Here is a 20,827-nt window from a genome sequence, read left to right as displayed (position 1 = left end):
ATATATAAATTTTATGTAAATTTTGTAATATTATACATAGAAATAATTAAAAACATTATATATATTTTTATTTTTAAATTATTGTTAATATTTTATATATATTAATATTATTTTTTATTTATTTTAAGGATCCAAATCCGGATCCGGATATCCGCCGGATATTATAATTTTTAGAAGGATATCCGACATCCAGATATCCGCGAACCCCGGATTCGGATAAGGATAGTAAAATTATGGATTCACCTAATAAGGATCCGGATCCGGATATCTTAAAATTGTCCGGATATCCGATCCGTTCCAGGCCTAATGTGGACAGAAAAAAAAAATCCATGACGTCTTTTGGTTCGCAGTCGCATGGCGAGTTAATGTAAAAAGTTATATTCGTTGACATCTTTGGTTCGCATGGCAAATTATTCTAAGCATCATTAATTATCTTAATCAAATATCTTAGGACAAATCTCCAAAATAGCACATTTCTAAGTTTATATCACAAAAATAGTAATCAAAAACTAAAATGACCAAAATAGCACATTTCTAAGTTTATCCTTTGAAAATTTTAATTTTTTTTATTTTTCAAAATTTGAAATCTTATCCCCAAAACATTATTTCTAAACTCTAAACCCTAAACCTTAAACTCTAAACCCTAAACCCTAAACCCTAAACTCTAAACCCTAAATCCTAAACCCTAAACCATAAACCCTAAACCCTAAACCCTAAACCCTAAACTCTAAACCCTAAATCCTAAACCCTAAACCATAAACCCTAAACCCTAAACCCTAAACCCTAAACTCTAAACCCTAAATCCTAAACCCTAAACCATAAACCCTAAACCCTAAACCCTAAACCCTAAACTCTAAACCCTAAATCCTAAACCCTAAACCATAAACCCTAAACCCTAAACCCTAAACCCTAAACTCTAAACCCTAAATCCTAAACCCTAAACCATAAACCCTAAACCCTAAACCCTAAACCCTAAACTCTAAACCCTAAATCCTAAACCCTAAACCATAAACCCTAAACCCTAAACCCTAAACCCTAAACTCTAAACCCTAAATCCTAAACCCTAAACCATAAACCCTAAACCCTAAACCCTAAACCCTAAACTCTAAACCCTAAATCCTAAACCCTAAACCATAAACCCTAAACCCTAAACCCTAAACCCTAAACTCTAAACCCTAAACCCTAAACCTTAAATCCTAAACCCCACCCTTTAACTCTAAACCCTAAGTTTGTGACTTTTGATAAAACATGAAGTGCTATTTTTGTGACTTTTGATCTTGAGTGCTAGTTTGGAAACAAAAATTTGAGTGCTATTTTTGTTTTTCTCTCAATATCTTATCAATTGTAATATTAATATATTTTAATTTTATTATCTCATCTCAGTTTCCATGTGTGGAAATTAATATTGAAATGTGGAAAATTATGGAAAAGACGTGTGCGTTGTGCATGCAGCATGTTTGACCAATGAGTTCATGATGTGAGCAAATGTCGTCATTTTTTTCGCATTACTTGAGAATGAGGACATTGTTACATCTTTTCGAACTTTGGGTGTCACCAAATCTAATTTACCTGGGAGTACGTGGGTAAATAAAAAAAAAAATTATTGTTCATGATATTGTGCAAGCACATGAATGTCTGTACTATCAAACGACACCTAATAACTAATTAGTAGGCCTAAGTTTCAAACAAAAAAACTAATTAGTAGGCACATTCTGTTCCTAATTAGCTGTCATCTTTATACGTTTACTAGTTCTTCGTACCGCTCACTAGTTACAAACTAAAGTGATCTGATAGCAGTTTGCTTAGGATGTTCGGTTAGGAACATTTACCAAAATACTTAGAAACTGTAACCTTAGCTAAGGTTGATAACGTTCGCTCATAAAACAAAACATCAAAATATTTCATAACAGAAGCTAAAAGGTTGATCTAAGACAAAAGCTCCATAAGTTTAGAGACGCATAAAAATTGAGATCATAATATATCTCTCCCCAACAGTGATCCACATGACATCTTCATGCTCCTTCAATCTAGCCGTTCCATCTGCAGACAACATCAAACAAACATGCAATACACATTTTATAAACGTTTGCTTTGCGTTCTTTCAAAAATCGATTAAGTAGAGTCTCAACGAATCCTTTGATTGACTCGATGCAAGAGGGGATTAGTACCTTCCAGAGACCGTCGTTGAGGTAATGCATGTTGTCCACTCCGATTCCTTTGTTGATGCTCTTACTGTGAACAAATACACAAGCAAAACCGAATAAGAGATGTAACGACACAAACATAGACCACATAGTCAGAAAACACTTGTACTAAACTAGCATCAGCAAAGACCAACTCATAAAGAAATTGAACTTACATGTCCTTGGCTGACATTTTGGTGAAGCCTATTGCTAAGGCATGTTGCTTTCCTTCTGCATATATAGCCTAAACAAATACAGACTCATGAGTTAAGATTAACACAAACAAACAAAAAAAGATAACATCCCAAGAAAGAGTTAGTTTCTTCTGTGTTCATACCACTGGTCTTTCTGCGTCAACTTCTTCATCAAGAACGCCTCCAGGGGATGTAAGACCAGGACACATTATGTTTGCACCAGAGAAAACAAACTTTATTGCACCTCTATCAACTTGAAACCTCTTCATTATATTTGGATCTGCAAAACTCCAAACATTCAGTTACCAAATTGACTCTATGTGAAAATTACAGGAACGCAATGTTTTCAAGAACATTGTTTACTCTCGCCGTAACAGCATATACTAAATTAATGTGCATGTCTAACCAACCATACAAGGACATTCGTATAAATTAAATGGCTTGAGCTAAGCAAACGAAACACCAGCTTACAGAAACCAAAACCTCGTATATTGTGAGACATACTATTCACCCTATATCCAGTATCTGAAGTTTGAACCACAGACAATTTCTACTGCAGAGCACATTACAACTAACAGGTGAATATAGCATGAGGGGTGTGAAGAAAGAGTGAGGTTACATTGATGAAGAAGCCGCAGTGTTGGCATGTATGGCCCGTCGCGGATACAGAAGAAGAGGGGCACATTGTTGACAACAACTAGGGTAAGATGGTTTGGACTGCACCAAGAGAGATATAGTCAGGAATACTGTAACTGGAAAAAGAAAGTTCAGTAAGCATTACGAACCACTTCACTACAATGAGAGGAGACTTTTTGGGAAGTAGATCCTCCATCACTGTTTCAAGTCCTGGGTACTGCAACATTTTAGATAAAAAAACATTTGTATCCACAGAAACTACATATAATCATAACACGTTTAAGAGACAGATAAAACAAGAGGCATACCTCATCTTGAATGCTCTGGCGAATCCTACGTTGAACTGAAGTCTTTACTTGGTTTTGCGATGAAACCTCCTCCAATGAAAACCTAAGTTAAAATAGTTAACATACCGTAGACACTATACACAATGGTAAATTAAATAGATCCAAAAGCCTATCCAGGTAACAGACTCTCATAAAGAACACTTAAACTTGACTGAAGTAAAGAAATAGATTTTATAAAAGGACTCAATAGGGAGGTGTAAGCATGCAACTGGAGATGGATAAACACATAATCAGTGATAGTTGTGAGCTTAGGCTGGTCTAATAAAGACTACAGCCTAACAAAGACACCTACAACATATTAACTAGGAATGATCGCTTTAAAAACAATAAATCAATCACGTAATTCATAAGAATTCAATTGAATATCAGAGGGGAGTGACAAACTAATAAGAAAAGGCAGCACATGAAGTTTATATTGAATTTGATAAAACTTTTGATAAGAAAATGGTTGATAAGAGAAGAGAGATGCTTTACTTCTTGAACATGTTGGATGAAAGGTTCCGTCTTTGTTAAGTTTACAAGATTGGTCGATGCATCAGCTGAAAACAATGAGCAATGGAAGTCGATAATAGAGATTTTGTCCGAACATAACAAGTAATGGGACAGGATATTGTCCGAGCAGAACAGAGGAGCTTACCAAGTGAGAGAGATCAGAAACGGTGTCACGTCGACAGAGACGGAGGAGGAACTGATCGTCGAGTTAAACGACTATTGAAAGGTAGTGGAGCCGAGCCGGTAACGTTAAAAATCCCAAAGTGATTCCGATCTAGTGTTCCCGTTTTCTTCCAAAACGACTGTGTTTTGAGATAACCTAGGAAACGAACGAAAGACCCGCTGGTCCGGATCCAACTGGATAAAGCCCATATAGTAGCCCGAGACAACCCAACTTTTCAAGGCTTGTAGAAATCAATAATGGGCTGACTACAACAATCTCCATCCTTCTCAAGAAATTCGATCCAACGGCTGACAGAGTTGGTAGGATTTCCACTTTACATGTGGCAATTACGAACGTGTCTCATATAAACGGGCCTGTAACAAGGCCTGGATATTAGAAAGCGGGTCAACCCGAAGACCGGACCCATCATTTCATCTCTCCCATTCCCAGAGAGCATCGCTAAATCCTCTGGTAACGAGTCCATTCTCTCGAGCTTTCGTTTTTTGACCATGGCGTCTTGCTTGCAAGCATCGATGAATTCTCTACTTCCACGCTCTTCTCCTCCTCCTTCTCTCTCTTTGAACTCATCCGGGAGGAAAAACTCGAAGGCCTTTCGCGTCAAAGCCGCTGCCAAAATCCCTATGCCTCCGATTAACCCCAACGATCCTTTCCTCTCCAAGCTCGCTTCCGTCGCCGCGCAATCGCCGGAGAGACTTATCGCTCGGCCGTTAAACGCCGATACGCCGCCGTATCTTGACATCTTCGATTCGCCTCAGCTCATGTCTTCTCCTGCTCAGGTTCAACTCATATCTTCCCAATTCGATTCCTAGGCTTCTTGCGTGTAGTTAAAATCGTTTAAGTATTACGCCTCTAGCTCTTGCTGATTGAATCTGTTGGTTTGAGATTAGGTTGAAAGATCAGTGGCGTATAACGAGCACAGGCCAAGAACTCCTCCACCAGACTTGCCATCGATGCTTCTTGACGGGAGAATTGTTTACATTGGCATGCCTGTAAGTGATTCTTGGTGGGGAGACTGAGAGTAGTGTTGTGGTGCTGACTGTATTTTTTTTTTCAGCTTGTGCCGGCGGTTACAGAGCTGATTGTCGCAGAGCTGATGTATCTTCAGTGGCTGGATCCCAAGGAGCCTATATACATTTACATCAACTCCACAGGGACCACTCGTGACGATGGCGAGACTGTGAGTTTTTGTACAGTTGTGAATGATTTAAGAGTCTTTTTCTCATTATTTCTAATATTGATGAACGATGTTGAGTGAACAGGTTGGAATGGAATCAGAAGGTTTTGCGATATATGATTCTCTGATGCAGCTTAAGAACGAGGTAATGTTTATCTTTAAACTTATCGTGAAATGCAAACATATAAGTAACAGACTTGAACAGTTTATTTTGTCTCCGAAGTGTTTTTGTGTGAGCTGGTTAGTTCTTACTTGTGCAGGTACATACAGTCTGTGTGGGAGCAGCCATAGGTCACGCATGTTTGTTACTTTCAGCGGGCACAAAGGGTAAACGGTTTATGATGCCACACTCCAAAGGTATATATATTAGTGCATTCTGGTCGAGTGGATTGGTCAATCTTGATAGTCAAAAGATTCTCAAATGTTTGAACAATATGTTGCAGCGATGATCCAGCAGCCTCGTGTTCCTTCTTCTGGGTTGATGCCTGCCAGTGATGTCCTGATTCGTGCCAGAGAGGTTTGATTTTCCCTCTGTACACTTTGTATCCTGGAAATCTAATTTCAACTGAGATATTTTCATGATGTTTTGCTTAAACGTTTCTCTTTTGAGAATTTGGCTCGGAATACTAACCTTGAGGTGAAGGAAATTGAGTTATAGTACATCTCTCACGTTCCTGGTTGCAATTGCAGGTTATAACAAACAGGGATATACTTGTGGGACTACTAGCAAAGCACACTGGGAATGTGAGTGGATAACATTTCTCTGGCTTTATAACTTTGAATGGAGAAACTTTTTGGCTGATTAAAAATCGTTATAATTTGTTATTTAGTCCGTGGAGACTGTGGCTAACGTGATGAGAAGGCCGTATTACATGGATGCACTAAAAGCTAAAGAATTTGGAGTCATTGACAAGGTAAAGTTTATGTGCTGTAAAGTACTATGTAGGACTGTCTATTTGTTCTTAATTAGAATGTTAGTCTTTGATATTTAGTAATCGTTAAGAAATTTTTGTAACTTGGTCTGACAAAAATTTGTAACATTTTTGTCACCAGGTTCTTTGGCGTGGTCAAGAAAAGATTATTGCAGACGTGGTTCCTTCAGATGAATTCGATAAGAATGCTGGGATTAGAAGCGCAGAACGAGTTTAGTTTCAAATACTATTGCCTCAAATCTCTGTAAGTGACACCGCTCAACTCTTTATCACTAGTCTTCATTAAAAGGGAAATAGTCCTTGGTCAGCCATGAGTAGGTAGCTTAGCCAAACCATTCTTTCAGTCATCGCTTACCATACAACCGGTTTATGCTTAATTAGAGGGCTAGCACAAAAAGTTAGCATATAGCAATCTGATCATTCATCTAAATCACCTGCAAATCTTTATACAAGATGATTCGAAAATCTCATGCATAAGGAAATATTTAGTTTTTTTTTGTTCATTTTGAACACACTATAACATTGTTTGCTTCAACTCTTCATTTACAGGTTTCAGTGGAGAACATTAAATAGAATTACAAACTGAACAAACTCCTTGGCTGCACGACTACCTTGTTTCGAACCATTTGTGGTAAATGTCAATCATGCGGTTAGGAGAAACATATTAAAATGATCCTCAAAAACTATGTTATGAAGTTGTAATTTGTTTCAAAAGTCGAAAGTAAATACAATGTTGAACTCTCTCTTTTTGTTTTATCCCCTCCGATTTCAATATTGAAAAATTTAGACTAGTCTTTTTCTGTCGGCTTATTAGGATTTGCATTGTCAGTTTGACTTTGCCAGATTGAATTAACAATACGATTCATTAAAAACTAAATAGTGCGTGCGGCATGTAATTACGTTCCTGATGGTATAGCTGCATGATTGTTGACCCAAATAACACCAAAACTTAGACAAAATGAAAAATGAAACAAAAAAGCTCCGTTACCGGGAATCGAACCCGGGTCTCCTGGGTGAAAGCCAGATATCCTAACCGCTGGACGATAACGGACTTGTTGTTTGATTATATATAATATATTAAGAAAGCCAAACTCAGCTTGCCACTCTTCTTTCCGAGATCTCTCTGACTCTTGAATCCAAACTACTAGGGAATTAAAGGGCTGTTTTATAGTTTAGGCTTATAAGACATTGGATTTGCAGTGTTTATTTCATTGTTTTAGGTTTTTGCTCTCTTTTTAAGGTCGCTAGGACAAGTAAAAAGTTAGGAATTAAAGAAAGTCTGTGTGAAATAGATTTTGAGAGAGTAATTACACTTCTTTTGAAGTGCCAATGCTTTACTATTTGTTGGTAAACAAAGAACTTGATTATCAATGAGTTTAGTGCTTTTATGATGCACATTATTCTTGCACAACGCAAAATAAATCAACTTCATTTTTTTTTAAATTAAACTAAGACAAAAAGACAAGAAGATAGAACTTGTTGATCTCTCACATGATCCACCAAAGAGAAAAACAAAGCAGCAGTTAACTAAGAAATTGAAAGTTTTTTTTTTTTTTTTTTGAACAACAAGAAATTGAAAGCTAATACCATAAAGATAAAAGCCCAATCAGAAATCACCCATATCTGCCATGTCATCAATTGCTTCACCAACAAGCAACCCACCCAATAGCCCAGCTCCAAGTCCAAGCCCTAGACCCATTCCAGCTCCTCCATGCTTCTTCGGTTTCTGCGGTTGACCACCATAAGCTTGCTGTTGCGGGTAACCATACGGACCCTGTGGCGGATACCCATAACCTGGACCCTGTGGCGGATACCCATAGCCTGGACCCTGTGGTGGATAACCCGGGTAGCCTCCTTGTTGAGGTGGATATCCACCTTGTTGCGGGTATGCACCGGGAGGCGGATACCCACCAGGCCCAGCTGGAGGATAACCACCGGGACCACCAGGTGGCGGATATCCACCGGCCTGTGGGTAACCGTAAACACCGCCATGTTTATCATCATGTCCTGGAGGAGCCGGGTATGCAGCCGGGGCGCCTTGTCCGGGCGGGTAAGCTGCGACGGGCTGATCCGTAGACTTGTGGTCAACACTCGATGAGCCAGGCGCGTGAGGATCACTCGAAGACCCGAAAGTGTACTTCTCACCAAACTTGAACGAGAACTTGAGAGATCCTTTGGTCTTACCGTTAGGCAGCTTCACAGCATACGTAACCGTTTTCTCCTCCTCCACGTCACCCTCCTTGTTGTTCTGATCCAAAAGCTCCTTCAACGGAACGCTAACCTCTCCGACTGGTTTATCACCGGCGATGGGACGATCAGCGACGATCTGGATGACAAGTGTGAGATGGTTCTCACGCGCTGCTGTGTCGTCGACGGTGAGCTTCATCTGATGCTTCCACTTAGGTTTCGTCCCGCAGTCTTTGTCCACCTTTGTCTTCTGCTTGGTCCTTGCGTCGTTGTTGAGGGAAACGACGGCGTATAGGTCTTGCTTGCCGATCAGCTGGATGTCTTTGAGGTCCTCTGCGGATATTATCGTCAGATCCAACGGTCTACACTCCATCGTTTTAAAGAGAAGATTGTTTTTTTATGAGACAATGAATAGGAGATAGTGTAACGATGTATATATATAGGAAAGTAAAGTATGCATTTGTGTTAAGTTAAGATCGGTTCAAGAAGAAGCAAAAGGTTTTAACCACACACGGGATGAACACGTACAAAATAAAGAAACGCGTTTTTACTTTTTTAGTATTAAGTTATTTTTTCTAAAATTTGTTATTTATTTCTTATTCCAAGTTTAATGTTAATTAGTTTACTAAATGGTAGATTTTGGGAATCTAAACGTTTCGTGATAATGGCATATCTGAACGTTTTAGAGATTTTGCTATATGAATATATGATGATGGTTAATTAATATCATGCGTTTTTAAGTGGTGAAAATAAATGGAAGTGAAGATACCATTACCATTTAACCACGCGAGTCTGATAAACAGAATTAAGATTTGGCGTGAATATTAACCGGAGCTGGATCTCTTAGTTGACAAAGATATAAACTGATAAGCTACATGTTAATATTGTCAACTGAATACCATACTATATAGTTCTTTTTTAGACTTCTCCGATCTATTTCCCTATTTTTTCCTCTAAAATATGAGAATTCTATAATAGAGATGGATTTGTCTCCAATGTATTCCTCTATTTATTCCTCTAAAAAATAATATTTTTGATATATTTTTTTCTAATTTTACAAATAGTACATTTTACTTGTAAAAGTTGAAAACCAACCCAATTTATTTTAACATTCATAAAATTATGATATTATTTACATTGAATATTTTTATAGAAACTATTAATTATGTAAATAAAAAGGATGATTATATATTTATATAAACAATATATTTTCACTAAAAAATATTTATTTTGATTATAATTGTTAAAGTAAAAAGTTAAATGATCATTTTGTGAATAAAAAAGTATCTCTCCATTATAGAGGAATGCTATTTATTCCTCTAAATATAGAGATGAAAATAGCAATCTCTATTTTAGAGGAAGAAATAGAGTATGGTTGAAGTGATTTTACCTCTAAATACTATTATAGAAACAAATATAGAGGTGGGTTGGAGATGTTTTAGACGCGAATTTGTTTTGTTTAATTTCAAATAAAAGTATTGGTTAAAGAAAATCAAAACGTCTTGCGGCTCTTCTAATTCTTTGGAGCTGCTTGAAAATGAATTTGCTCGCATTTACCGGTCGATTTGCTAATAAACTTAACCTTTTCACTCATGCTTAGAAACTTAAGAAAAAAGAGAAAGAATCTTTTGAAAAGGATAATAATCTAGAGGAGAATCTTGTTTGGTGTTTTCCTTTGTAGTCGAGACTCAATAGCCATGCGCGTGGGGATAATCTATACTATAAAGTGTTTAGTTGCTTATCCTCTTATTGGTTCTCGTTTTCTTGGTCGAATAATCTTTTAGTTTCAACGATAGCCTCGTCTCCATACCTCGCGTGGCCCTAACGCACCCGGCACCACCGTCCACATTTTTTTTTTTTTTTTTTTTAATATCATTAATGTTAATGAAATGTTTGTCCTAAACAAGTTAAAGACTTTTACACACTTATTTCTTGGTAAAAATTAGATAAAAAACAAAAAAATCAGTAGATTTTGAACTAGAGATGGTGGTCATCTGATCCAAAGGGTCATTAGTCCTAAGAAGTTCCTCTTTTGCTGTCTCGCAGTGATGGCATTCTTGATATCTCGGTCTATGAGCTTGAACACCTGCTGCGGGGAGAGATGCACACTGTCATGAAGGACGTTGTTACGATGTCTCCAAATGTGATAAATGGTCCCATGACAGAGCAGCTTCCTGAGTGTTGAAGGACGTTGTTACCACCGTCCACATTTTCTGCAACTTTATTCTCATCCATGAACATTTATATTAGTTTGAAACATACGTTATACGTTACTCCACTCACTGGATTTGGACACCAAACATAAATGACAAATTGATTTCTCTTATTCCGAAGCAAAAATCCATATAATAATACCCTTGCAGGAAATTTGTAAAATTTCATATCTTTAGTTTCTTTGGTGCATAACAAAGAAGGAAACAGTTGAAACTGTAACGCTCTAATTTGTTCTTTGGTGCATAAAAAAAAAAAAAAAAACAATACCAAAAATATATTCATCATTAATTGAAAGTGTAATTCGTCGTGATACACAAAGTCAGAACTGAAACAAATAGGTTGAACAGTTGTTAAAAACATGACGTTTGCCTAACATAATTTGCTGGTGCGTTAAATATCTCTGTCGCTATCTACCATTAATCCTTACTAGTGGCTATGGAACCAAATACGAAAGCTAATGTAAATTCCGAATCAAGGTAATTTACGTTAGAACACGGTAAATATGTATACCATGGGCACTCTCTTTGTTCATGGTATTTTTGCTCGGCAACACTTGCTTTGCAGGTCTTAGAGCTCCTTCCGGCTCTGGTAGTAGCAGCCTTTTCAGGCCCATTTTTCTTTTTTTCTCGTGCTCGGCTTGGCGGTCTTCGGTCCCCATCTTGGTCCGGGTTGGTGGTGGTGGCGTGGTGTATAGTCTGGTTTTACGGGGCGCTTCCATCGGTTAGTATCTTTGGCATTCCTCTCCTTCACAATGTTTAGCGCTATGTCATGGAAGTGACGGTTATAAGTTTTGAGGAGTCCATCGAGACCTAGCTAGTCCAGAAAACGACATAGAGACTGCTGACATCCTAGGTAACGAGGAAACCCTCACTCTCTGTGGTCATCGTTGACGGTTGAGAACATGAATCAATTTCTAAAGTTTATTAAAAGCTCACTAGCAGATTGAGCCAGATTTAATGGACGGACGAAGCTAGTTGTTGTAATACATAGACTCAGAAATTTTGTTCGAATCGAGCTTGTAACTGGAACTAATTCCCGTTTATACGAGTCAATTTTAATATATATTCATATTTAAAAAAGAATGTATGATCCATGCCTATTGTGTTGTATCAATTTGTAAATCTATATATAACTTTAGGTTTTCTTTATTATCATGATATCATACTTTGTTGATATAGAAAATATATAATATATGAATTCACATTCTCCTTAAATTTTTGTTTTATTAATCCATATATGGAATGTGTACTATATCTTATAATTAAATTAATTGTGGCAATGAGGATCCCACTTTTGAGTAAAGAAAAGGAAAACAAGTGAACCCATGTTATCATGCTCTCTCTGTCTGAATGGGAGTTGTTGGCTTCTTTGTTCCAGTGGCGAGAAGGAAAAAAAAAAACAGAAAATAATAAAAGGAAAAAAAAAAAAAAGAGAATGTGATTGGTCTTTCTCTCTCTTCTCTCTCCCGTCGATTACCTCTGCAACTTCTCTCGAGCAAAACCCTAGCTTCAGGTTCGTTGCTTCCTTCTTCTCTCACCGTAAGCAAAATCATACATTCATATACATATAAACTGATAAAACACACTTGTGTATGTTAAATCTCTCGAATTTTGGATCTCCTTTCACCAATACTCATTCGATTTTGACTATTCCTGAGCTCCTTAGGTTTGTTTCCTCTCCTCAATGATTGATCAATGTTAATATCAGTCTCGTTGTGCTACTCTCTCTCCACACTCCTCTAGCTAAAAGTTTTAGCTGATCGAACGTTTGTTGTTGATCTAGGGTTCGTAGTGAATGCTAAAGTTCTGATTTTTAGTGATTCAGCTTACTTAACAATACAGGTCAAATCTTAATTAAGGTTTGTAGTTAGTCCCCAAGTTCTGATTTTTACTGATCGAGATTACTGAACAATGGAGGTCAAAACTTAATTAAGGTTTGTACTGAGTGCTAAAGTTTTGATTTTTACTGACTGAGCATACTTAACAATACATGTCAAATCTTAATTTAGGATTTGTAGTGAGTGCTAAAGTTTTGATTTTTACTGATTGAGATTACTGAACAATGCAGGTCAAATCTCAATTTAGGTTTGTAGTGAGTGTTGAAGTTCTGATTTTTACTGACTAAGCTTACTTAAACAATGCAGATTAAATCTTGATCACAATGAGTGGTGCTAACGAGCAAACTCGATCCGGCTCCGGCAACGCCAACGGCGAAGTCACTATCGGGATTCCAGACGAGCTACGTTGCAAGAGGTCAGACGGCAAGCAGTGGAGATGCACCGCGATGTCCATGCCCGACAAGACCGTGTGCGAGAAGCACTACGTCCAGGCCAAGAAGCGCGCTGCTAACTCAGCCTCCCGCGCCAGCCAGAAGAAAGTGCAGAGGAGGAGCTCGCCGCCGTTAGGCGAAGCAGATACTTACTCAGTCGATGATCAGCTCGTGATCCCTCCTCCTAGCAGCAGCAACGGCGGCCACGCCTCTGGCTCCACCAAGTACGATGGTGGTATTAGAGAGAAGAGACACGATAAAATCATGAGTAGGTACTTGCCTGAGACGCCTATGATGAGGGGCTTCTCTCCACGTGTCGCTGTTGATTTGAACGATGAGGTGGATGGTGATGATGCTGGGATGTTCGAAGAGAGCTATAGATCTTATAGGACACCACCGTCTGCTGGTGTGATGGATCGGTCACGCGAGAGATCTCACCAAAGCATGAGTCCTATGGTACATTAATCTATAACTTTTCTCATTGTTTAAAACAGTACTTATCCTGGGCCGGCCCTGAGATTTTGGGGCTGTAGGCGATTCAGTAAAGATTTTAATAATTTTTTCTTTACAAATTTGGAAAATATTTTGAAGAGCATTTTAAGATTAAAGTAAATGTTTCTATGTCTTCTAGGAATATTCAGGAGAAAGCACAGATGTCTCTGAAGAGTCTTTGGGGCAAACTTGTCATCACTGCCTGAGAAAAGATAGAGAGAGAATCATATCTTGCCTCAAGTGCAATCAAAGAGCCTTCTGCGACGCTTGTATATCGACACAGTGAGTTTTCTTTTTATTCTGTTTATATTAGAGTTTTGTAAACCTCTGGTTTGTACTTGATGATGTCTATTGCTTTGTAAGGTACTCGGAGATACCACTTGAAGAAGTAGAGAAAGTTTGCCCTGCGTGCCGTGGTCTGTGTGATTGCAAACACTGCCTTCGTTCTGATAATACAATAAAGGTATGAACTTGTATATCCAGAGATTCAAACCGTTGCTACCTTTTTTTTTTTTTGAGGTTACATCTGTTTAGGACAATGAGATGGCTCTTTGTGGAAACTTTGCAGGTTAGGATCCAGGGAATACCAGTTTTGCAAAAATTGCAGTATCTTTATCGTCTGTTATCAGCTGTCCTTCCAGTGATAAAGCAGATCCATCTTGATCAATGTACAGAACTAGAGCTAGAGAAGAAGCTTCGTGGTGAGCCTGAGTTTTTTAATTTACAGTGACAATTGATGAATTATATAGTAGTAACTTCATTTGAGTTTAACATTAGTTTGTTCTGCACTGCAGGAGCTGAGATTGATCTTGTCAGGGCAAGACTGAAAGCTGATGACCAGATGTGCTGGTATATCTCTCTCTTACATGCCCTGCAACTATGTCTTTTGGGCACATGTTCTGATTGAGTTTTGTATTTCCATACAGCAACGTGTGTCAGGTACCAGTTGTTGACTACTACCGTCGTTGTCCTAACTGCTCATTTGACCTGTGCCTAAGATGCTGTCAAGATCTACGAGCTGAGATTGGTGGGACTAGCCAAACCATAGGAGAGAGAACAGGAGTTCCTAAACTAAAGCTGAACTTTTCAAACAAGTTTCCTGAATGGGAAGCCAACGATGATGGGAGCATCCCCTGCCCTCCTAAGGAACATGGAGGCTGCGGCTCCAAGTCTTTGAACCTCGCTCGCATTTTCAAGATGAACTGGGTTGCAAAGCTTGTGAAAAACGCTGAGGAGATGGTTAACGGCTGCAAGGTATCTGATCTTTGTAGCCCTGAACCGTGTGACAACTCTGTGTACAGCCCGTCACTTGAAACGGTTAGATCTGATGGAGTAGCTAGTTTTGAGAAACAATGGTCAGAGGGTCGGATTGTTGTTGTGAAAAGGGTGCTTGATGAGTCGTCTCTCTCTGGATGGGATCCTGAGACTATATGGAGGGATATAAACGAGACTTCAGAACATGATCCTTTCTTGAAGGCTATTAATTGCTTTGATGGGTCAGAGGTAAAGTTTCGCTTTGTTATTTTATATCTCTTCATATTGTTTGTGTTACAGATTCATTAAGTGTTGATGACTTGACTCACAGGTTGAGGTAAGGCTTGGAGAGTTTACAAAAGCATATAGAGATGGAAGGAACCAAGAGACAGGTCTTCCGCTGACGTGGAGGTTAAAGGACTGGCCGAGCCCAAGTGCTTCTGAGGAGTTTATTTTCTACCAGAGACCTGAGTTTATCAGGAGATTTCCGTTTCTTGAGTACTTACATCCCCGGTTAGGCCTTCTGAACGTTGCGGCCAAGATGCCTCATTACTCGCTCCAAAACGATTCTGGTCCAAAGGTTATAGTGTCTTGTGGGACGTACAAAGAAACTGATGGTGGTGATTCGTTGACTAGTATACACTACAGCATGCGTGACATGGTACCTTAGTTAGAAACTAATACACACTTTTTATTTTGGATTCGAGTTATGATTCATGTTATTGAGTGGTTGAAACTTTTAAACAGGTATACCTCTTGGTGCACACACCCGAAGGAACAAAACTCGAAAGTGTGAGAGAGACAACAAATCACGGTCCAAGAGAACCTGACGAGAAGATGGGAGAGAATGAGTCACTTGTTAGCCCTGAGGAAAAATTAATGGACGGAGAGTTACATGATCTATCACTTGGTACACCCAATACGGAGAAGAATGAATCTGAGATGATGTTGAGTGTGGAACCTTCTTGCACGTCTTCATGTGCAGGAGGAGTCCAGTGGGATGTCTTCAGGCGCCAAGACGTCCCAAAGCTGGCCGAGTATTTGCAGAGAACGTTCCAGAAGCCTGATGACAGTCTTAAATGTGATTTTGTGAGTCTTATCTGCTTAATCAACATATCAAATGTGAAAGTTGTCTTTTTGTATGTCGAAATGATTGACTTTCCAAGCTTGTTTACCTGGGTTTCAGGTGTCACGTCCGTTGTTTGAAGGATTGTTCTTAAATGAACACCACAAGAGACAACTAAAAGATGAATTTGGTAAGAAAAAATGAACATTATGTCTATGTCCAAACGTTTATTGTCTGGAAACCTGAGAGATGGCTCCTGCTATTGTTTCAGGAGTTGAGCCATGGACGTTTGAGCAACATCGTGGTGAAGCTATCTTCATTCCAGCTGGATGTCCGTTCCAGTTCAGAAATCTTCAGGTAATATGTTTTCATGCAACTTAGAATCAACTTCCCCTTGCGCTTACTAAAAAACTAAAATTTATCTCGTATACACTTCTCAGTCAAACGTTCAGGTGGCACTAGACTTCTTGTGCCCTGAAAGCGTTGGAGAGTCAGCAAGACTAGCTGAAGAGATCCGGTGTTTACCGTACGACCACAAGGCAAAACCTCAGATTCTAGAGGTAATAAAACTATGAGACACACCATTAACCATCTCAGTGCCTTCAATCCTTGAAAATGGTTTGCGTTGTTTAATATCAGATAGGGAAGATATCGTTATACGCAGCTAGCTCAGCCATCAAAGAGGTTCAGAAACTGATCTTGAATCCAGAGTAAGTCAAAAGAATTTTAGCCAATGGAGTGTGAAGTGAATTTGAACTGACAATAATTATGTTTTTTTTGAAATTTGGTTTCATTTTTATGACTACAAAAGATCTGGAGCAGAGCTTGGTTTTGAGGACCCTAACCTAACTAAAGCAGTCTCCAACAACTTGGATAAGGTAATCAAGCGGCCGCAGCAAATCAGCTGCACTTGATGAGAACAAGATTTGTATAGTAGTATTACCATTGTTGTGACATTAGTCTAAAACTACTAATACTACGATTCAGGATTTGTATGTATCTGTGTATATGCTTTACAAATGATATGCATGAGCAATCACTATTCCACTTCAATATTGGGCAATATGTATTCAATGAGATATGAAGAAAGTTAGAAACTGAATAGAGAAAAATAAATAACAAAGAAGAATGGTATGGATTAAAACACCTTTAATCTTTTACTTTTTTGTACACATTTATTCTATGGCAAGAGGCCAATCCTCTCGCAACCAGCACCCAAACTTTTCAGACTTGAGTCTCTGAAGTTCCTCTTCTACCCTTGAGAGAAAGCTTCAAAACAATAGGTGGAAGCCTAGGACGTTCAGGTGGCACTGTCTTTGAATCTTGTCTTTGATCCAGTGCCATAGTCGCAGTTGTTGCTCCATTAAGAGGAAGGCTAGGCTTTGAATCCTCTATTTGATCTGTTGCTTTGCTCTCATCTTCTCCTCTTTGCTCCAGACCTGCACTCCCATTGTCTGGCAAAGGTTGTGCTCTATTACACGCCTTAGCTGAGCGGTTTCTCTTTGTAGTACTTGCACGTTTTCTTGAATTAACCGTGCTTTTCATTTCCTTGGTTGTAAGATAGCTGGATTCGAGAGCTTCCAAAGCCCGGGTGGTTAATGGTCGCTTTCTTGTGCTCTGTCTTCTAGGAGCATCTGTATTGTCGTGCAGTTGTTGTTGCTCTGAGGAACCAAGTTCTTGAGTAGTTCCCAGATCATTGGAAGGAGAACCATTAGAGCCTGGGATGGAAGTGAGCTCAACTGCTTTCTCTTGTTTAGGAACAATGGTAGCACGTTTTGTGTCTGAGTCAGACACTGAACAGCACCCGTTGGCTTCTTGTTCTGACGAAATGAGTTCATGTGGAGATGTTCTTGTCTCCTCTGGCGTTTCTTCGAGCCTTACAACCGCAGAAGACGGTCCAGTTCCAGTCTTTTTTGACTGATCAGACTTTAAGTTCATATAATCAGTTTCATATCTCTCTTTGTCTTCTTCATTCATCTCTTCACCAGTGCCATTTTGGTTTTGGACAGCGCATAAAAACCTAAGTGGTCTACTTCAGGACATACCGTGCTCTTTGTCTCATCACTCGGTGAATGTTTGAACACTGAGTTCTCTCTTGAAAGGCTTTTCTCACCCCTCATGCAAGCACTGAGCCGCCTGCGTTTCAAAGATGGAGCAGAACTAACTGAACGATCATTAGTTTCATCTTCTTGGCTAGACCTATGCTTGATCAGCCTCTTTGATGGATCCTTAACCTTCTCCAAAGTCTTCTCCTCCTCCTTTATACTAGATTCATCCACTATATAAACCTTTTTCCTGCCATCACTTGGCATTGCTTGGGTCATTTCCACATTCTGACAGTCCAGTTTATCTCCTAAACGAGTCTTGGACTCAGAACAAACAAGAGGTTCTGAATTCAGATTCCGTGAATCACACAGCTTCCCTCCTGCAACCAAGCTAGTGTCCACAACAGTGAAGTTCATTTGAAGACTTCGACGGTTAGAACATGGAGACTTTAGGTAACGATGTTTTTGCTTATCAGATCGAGAAGACTCTTCATCAGATTGGCCAGAAGAGTTCTCTGCATTGGCGTCTCCTTCCTTTATCTCTCCTCCTGTTTCAAACTCAAGCAGCTCAGGCTCCATAGCAACCTTTGTTAGAATGTCACTAACGGAATCAAAGTAATCATCGCCTTTAACAAGCTCCCCTCTCGAAAACTCTTTCACGCCAGGGACAATGAACACAATGTTATCCTTAGAAGCAAAATAGCCTCGCTCCTTGGGCTGCTCCGAACGCCATCCTCTCGCTAGCAGACGCGGCCACACAGCTTCCCAGAAGATATCACTGCAACGCGCTTTGCTTAGACGTCGTGAACTGCCGGTTAACTGGTTTATTATGTCGGCAGATGTGAGCGAAGTGTAAGCATCTAAGCCAGGGACGGAAGAAGAAGATTTTGGAGAAACCGTGAACCATGGTTTGGTCTTCACTGGTGGTCCTGATGTAATAACCGTGAGATCTTCTTTTCCTTTACCAATCCCCACAGCTTCAACCAAAAGCTTGAGACCCACTAGATCCTTCACCAAGCTTATGTATTTCTCAAGAGTGATGTTCCCTTCAGCAAATGACTTTGAGACCTGTGGATATAGTAAGATCAATGACCAAAACATATATACTATTGTTAAGATGTGAACAAGACTCACATTCACAAGTGTTTGCTTCTGAGATTCATCAGAGATAGAAGGAATCAAACGGGACAACAACAGCTGTTGCCTCCAACCTGTATAAAGTTTTCTTCCGTACACACACTTCCGCCTCCGTTTCTTGCGTGAATCAGACCAACTGTGGTAACTAGCTGAATTGTAGAACTTCCCATAGTAGTACAACACTATCTCTCCTGTTCCTTTGCTCTCCATGAACTTCTTCACCTGAGTAAAGTTCTTCCCGAATGTGTACAGACCAAGAACGAAGCTAGCCACCTCATGATCTTCCCAAGAGCTGGATGGTATCTCTGGAACAGCCTCAAGATTCATTCTTTGCTTCTTGTCATTCTTGGCGGAGGAGCGATTTCTTTTTGTTCTTAAAGATTTCAAAGACTGGTTCATGTCGATACTATCATCATCTCCGTTTACTTGACCGTTTTGATGCTTGTCTATCCATATTACTTGGACAGGTTGTCCGACGAGAAAGGAATATGAGGAATCATCCAGAGGTAGAGGAGTGGAGAGAAACAATGCACGTTTAGATGCAGACATCATAGGAGGAATCTCGGCCTGGAACTCATCTCCAACACGAGGCTCAACTTTTGGATCTCCACATGCAAACTCAACATCAGAGGATTCTTCCATAAGAGTGTTTCCTTTATCCATCAGACGAACCATTCTTAGAGGAACCTGGACGAGCTTGTCTGCATAAATCCACCAAAGAACTGCATTTTCAGTATATAATCTTATATAAACTTCAAGAACATACAAACCGTAAACGTCTTATCCAATCAGATTTAAATGCAGATACATTACAAGATCTGAAACTCATTGCCAAATGTTTTGAGCAAAAGCTATAAACATGAGATCAACAAAAAGCAAAAAAACACTAAGATTAAAGACACAACGTAGAGATTCATAAGCCAACTAAGGAATGAAAAGTAAAAACGAACCTCAAGCATACATGCATTGTCCAAGAACAACATAACAGGGTAAAAGTATTAAAGCTTATAATATTTTAGATCACAGTATCAAACTGAAGATTTTAGCTACTTTAGATCATGAGAGAGATTGAAAGATAGATACTTGATCACACTAAAACAATCACGGACAAGGAAAAGTTCTAGCAAAACCCAGAAAAAAACATTTAATCCAAAAGTCTGATGAACACGACGAGGGTTAAGAAGATTCAGAGCCTAGTTCCATTGAAACACAGACCCAGATTCAGAATCTCTCTAACACACACATATATATATAAACAGACATCATCAAAGCAAAACCGACAACAAGCAACGATCCAGAACATCAACAACTTGTAGCTTAGCCATGTAATTAACAACGATCTCGTTAGAGATGAAACCCACGACACGAGAGGAACATACCACAATGGTGCTGCAAGAAAAGCAGCACAAAGTCGAAAACTTTACGCAGAGGAAAAAAAAAACCTTGAAACACGACAACAAGTTCTGTACTTTGATGTTATAAAAGGAGGATTCAGCATCTAATCTAATCTGTTGATGAACCAGTAGCGTTGCAACACAAAGGAAACCCAGAAAGAGGATAAAGCAAAGACATGGAAACGCGAAACATGAATTGACAAACACGTTATAGATTTGATAACCTGAGTTTAGTTTCTGTCTCAAACTTTGAGCAATGTTGGAGTTTGTGGTGATATGAGATTGTGGAGTTGGTAATGAAAGCAAAGGAGATCGAACAAGTATCGTGTTTTCGGAGAGAGGACGAGCTCTGGTCGCTGTTTCAACACCAAGTCTTCGAGAGAGGAACGAAAGCACATAAGGTGAGAACAATATACAAGTCCGTATTATATAAAAGATTATATTTATTTAATATGCGTTTTTTGGAATTTTCCATTTGCTTTTTTTTCTTCTTCTTTCAAAAATAAGGTTTAGAGTGTTTATTGTTTTCAGTTAGAGTGTTTAAAGTTATTAAAAATAATATATTGAAAGTTGTGGATGTGATTTGTTGGATTATCGTTTTAACGTTTTTAACAGTTTTTGTGGATGT

The 20,827-nt window shown here is 39.0% G+C and overlaps 4 protein-coding genes, 1 non-coding gene and 1 pseudogene across 7 annotated transcripts; 2 read left to right on the top strand and 4 right to left on the bottom strand.

Moving 5' to 3' along the window:
- Nucleotides 1-1,879: 1,879 nt before the first annotated feature.
- On the bottom strand, nt 1,880-4,129 carry LOC106310343 (malignant T-cell-amplified sequence 1 homolog). The gene is made up of 9 exons (XM_013747571.1): nt 3,998-4,129; nt 3,835-3,899; nt 3,322-3,403; nt 3,163-3,230; nt 2,997-3,094; nt 2,521-2,657; nt 2,360-2,427; nt 2,169-2,232; nt 1,880-2,040 (listed from the first exon to the last, which is right to left on the bottom strand). The coding sequence occupies exons 2-9, from the start codon at nt 3,843-3,845 to the stop codon at nt 2,023-2,025; spliced, it is 546 nt and encodes a 181-aa protein (XP_013603025.1). The 5' UTR covers nt 3,846-3,899; nt 3,998-4,129; the 3' UTR covers nt 1,880-2,022.
- A 311-nt stretch (nt 4,130-4,440) lies between these two features.
- On the top strand, nt 4,441-6,933 carry LOC106307599 (ATP-dependent Clp protease proteolytic subunit-related protein 3, chloroplastic-like). The gene is made up of 10 exons (XM_013744592.1): nt 4,441-4,812; nt 4,924-5,025; nt 5,091-5,213; nt 5,296-5,355; nt 5,471-5,567; nt 5,654-5,727; nt 5,901-5,954; nt 6,041-6,124; nt 6,264-6,386; nt 6,692-6,933. Exons 1-9 carry the CDS (start codon nt 4,525-4,527, stop codon nt 6,357-6,359), a joined length of 978 nt encoding a protein of 325 aa, XP_013600046.1. The 5' UTR covers nt 4,441-4,524; the 3' UTR covers nt 6,360-6,386; nt 6,692-6,933.
- Nucleotides 6,934-7,121: 188 nt separating this feature from the next.
- On the bottom strand, nt 7,122-7,193 carry TRNAE-UUC. Its single transcript has one exon. It is a non-coding gene; the product is annotated as a tRNA-Glu (tRNA).
- Nucleotides 7,194-7,555: 362 nt separating this feature from the next.
- On the bottom strand, nt 7,556-8,780 carry LOC106307260 (small nuclear ribonucleoprotein-associated protein B-like). Its single transcript, XM_013744161.1, has one exon. The coding sequence runs from the start codon at nt 8,700-8,702 to the stop codon at nt 7,749-7,751; it is 954 nt and encodes a 317-aa protein (XP_013599615.1). The 5' UTR covers nt 8,703-8,780; the 3' UTR covers nt 7,556-7,748.
- Nucleotides 8,781-11,878: 3,098 nt separating this feature from the next.
- On the top strand, nt 11,879-16,678 carry LOC106312486 (lysine-specific demethylase JMJ25-like). 3 transcript variants are annotated; one of them, XM_013750030.1, is made up of 15 exons: nt 11,923-12,055; nt 12,385-12,476; nt 12,687-13,267; nt 13,443-13,585; nt 13,667-13,766; nt 13,872-14,004; nt 14,098-14,152; nt 14,230-14,806; nt 14,889-15,218; nt 15,305-15,646; nt 15,744-15,813; nt 15,895-15,980; nt 16,064-16,183; nt 16,263-16,333; nt 16,435-16,678. In XM_013750030.1, the coding sequence occupies exons 3-15, from the start codon at nt 12,704-12,706 to the stop codon at nt 16,535-16,537; spliced, it is 2,694 nt and encodes an 897-aa protein (XP_013605484.1). In that variant the 5' UTR covers nt 11,923-12,055; nt 12,385-12,476; nt 12,687-12,703; the 3' UTR covers nt 16,538-16,678. The 3 variants fall into 3 exon arrangements, with proteins under 3 accessions (XP_013605483.1, XP_013605484.1, XP_013605485.1); XM_013750029.1 differs by lacking the exon at nt 12,385-12,476 and having other exon boundaries at nt 11,879-12,055; XM_013750031.1 differs by lacking the exons at nt 11,923-12,055; nt 12,385-12,476 and adding an exon at nt 12,081-12,208.
- Nucleotides 16,679-16,847: 169 nt separating this feature from the next.
- On the bottom strand, nt 16,848-20,589 carry LOC106311186 (annotated as a pseudogene).
- Nucleotides 20,590-20,827: the final 238 nt, after the last annotated feature.

The sequence above is a fragment of the Brassica oleracea genome, chromosome C8, assembly GCF_000695525.1.
Source record: "Brassica oleracea var. oleracea cultivar TO1000 chromosome C8, BOL, whole genome shotgun sequence".
NCBI classification, from domain to species: domain Eukaryota; kingdom Viridiplantae; phylum Streptophyta; class Magnoliopsida; order Brassicales; family Brassicaceae; genus Brassica; species Brassica oleracea.
The sequence above is the reverse complement of the archived record's forward strand: the minus strand, read 5'-3'. Positions and strand labels throughout refer to the sequence as shown.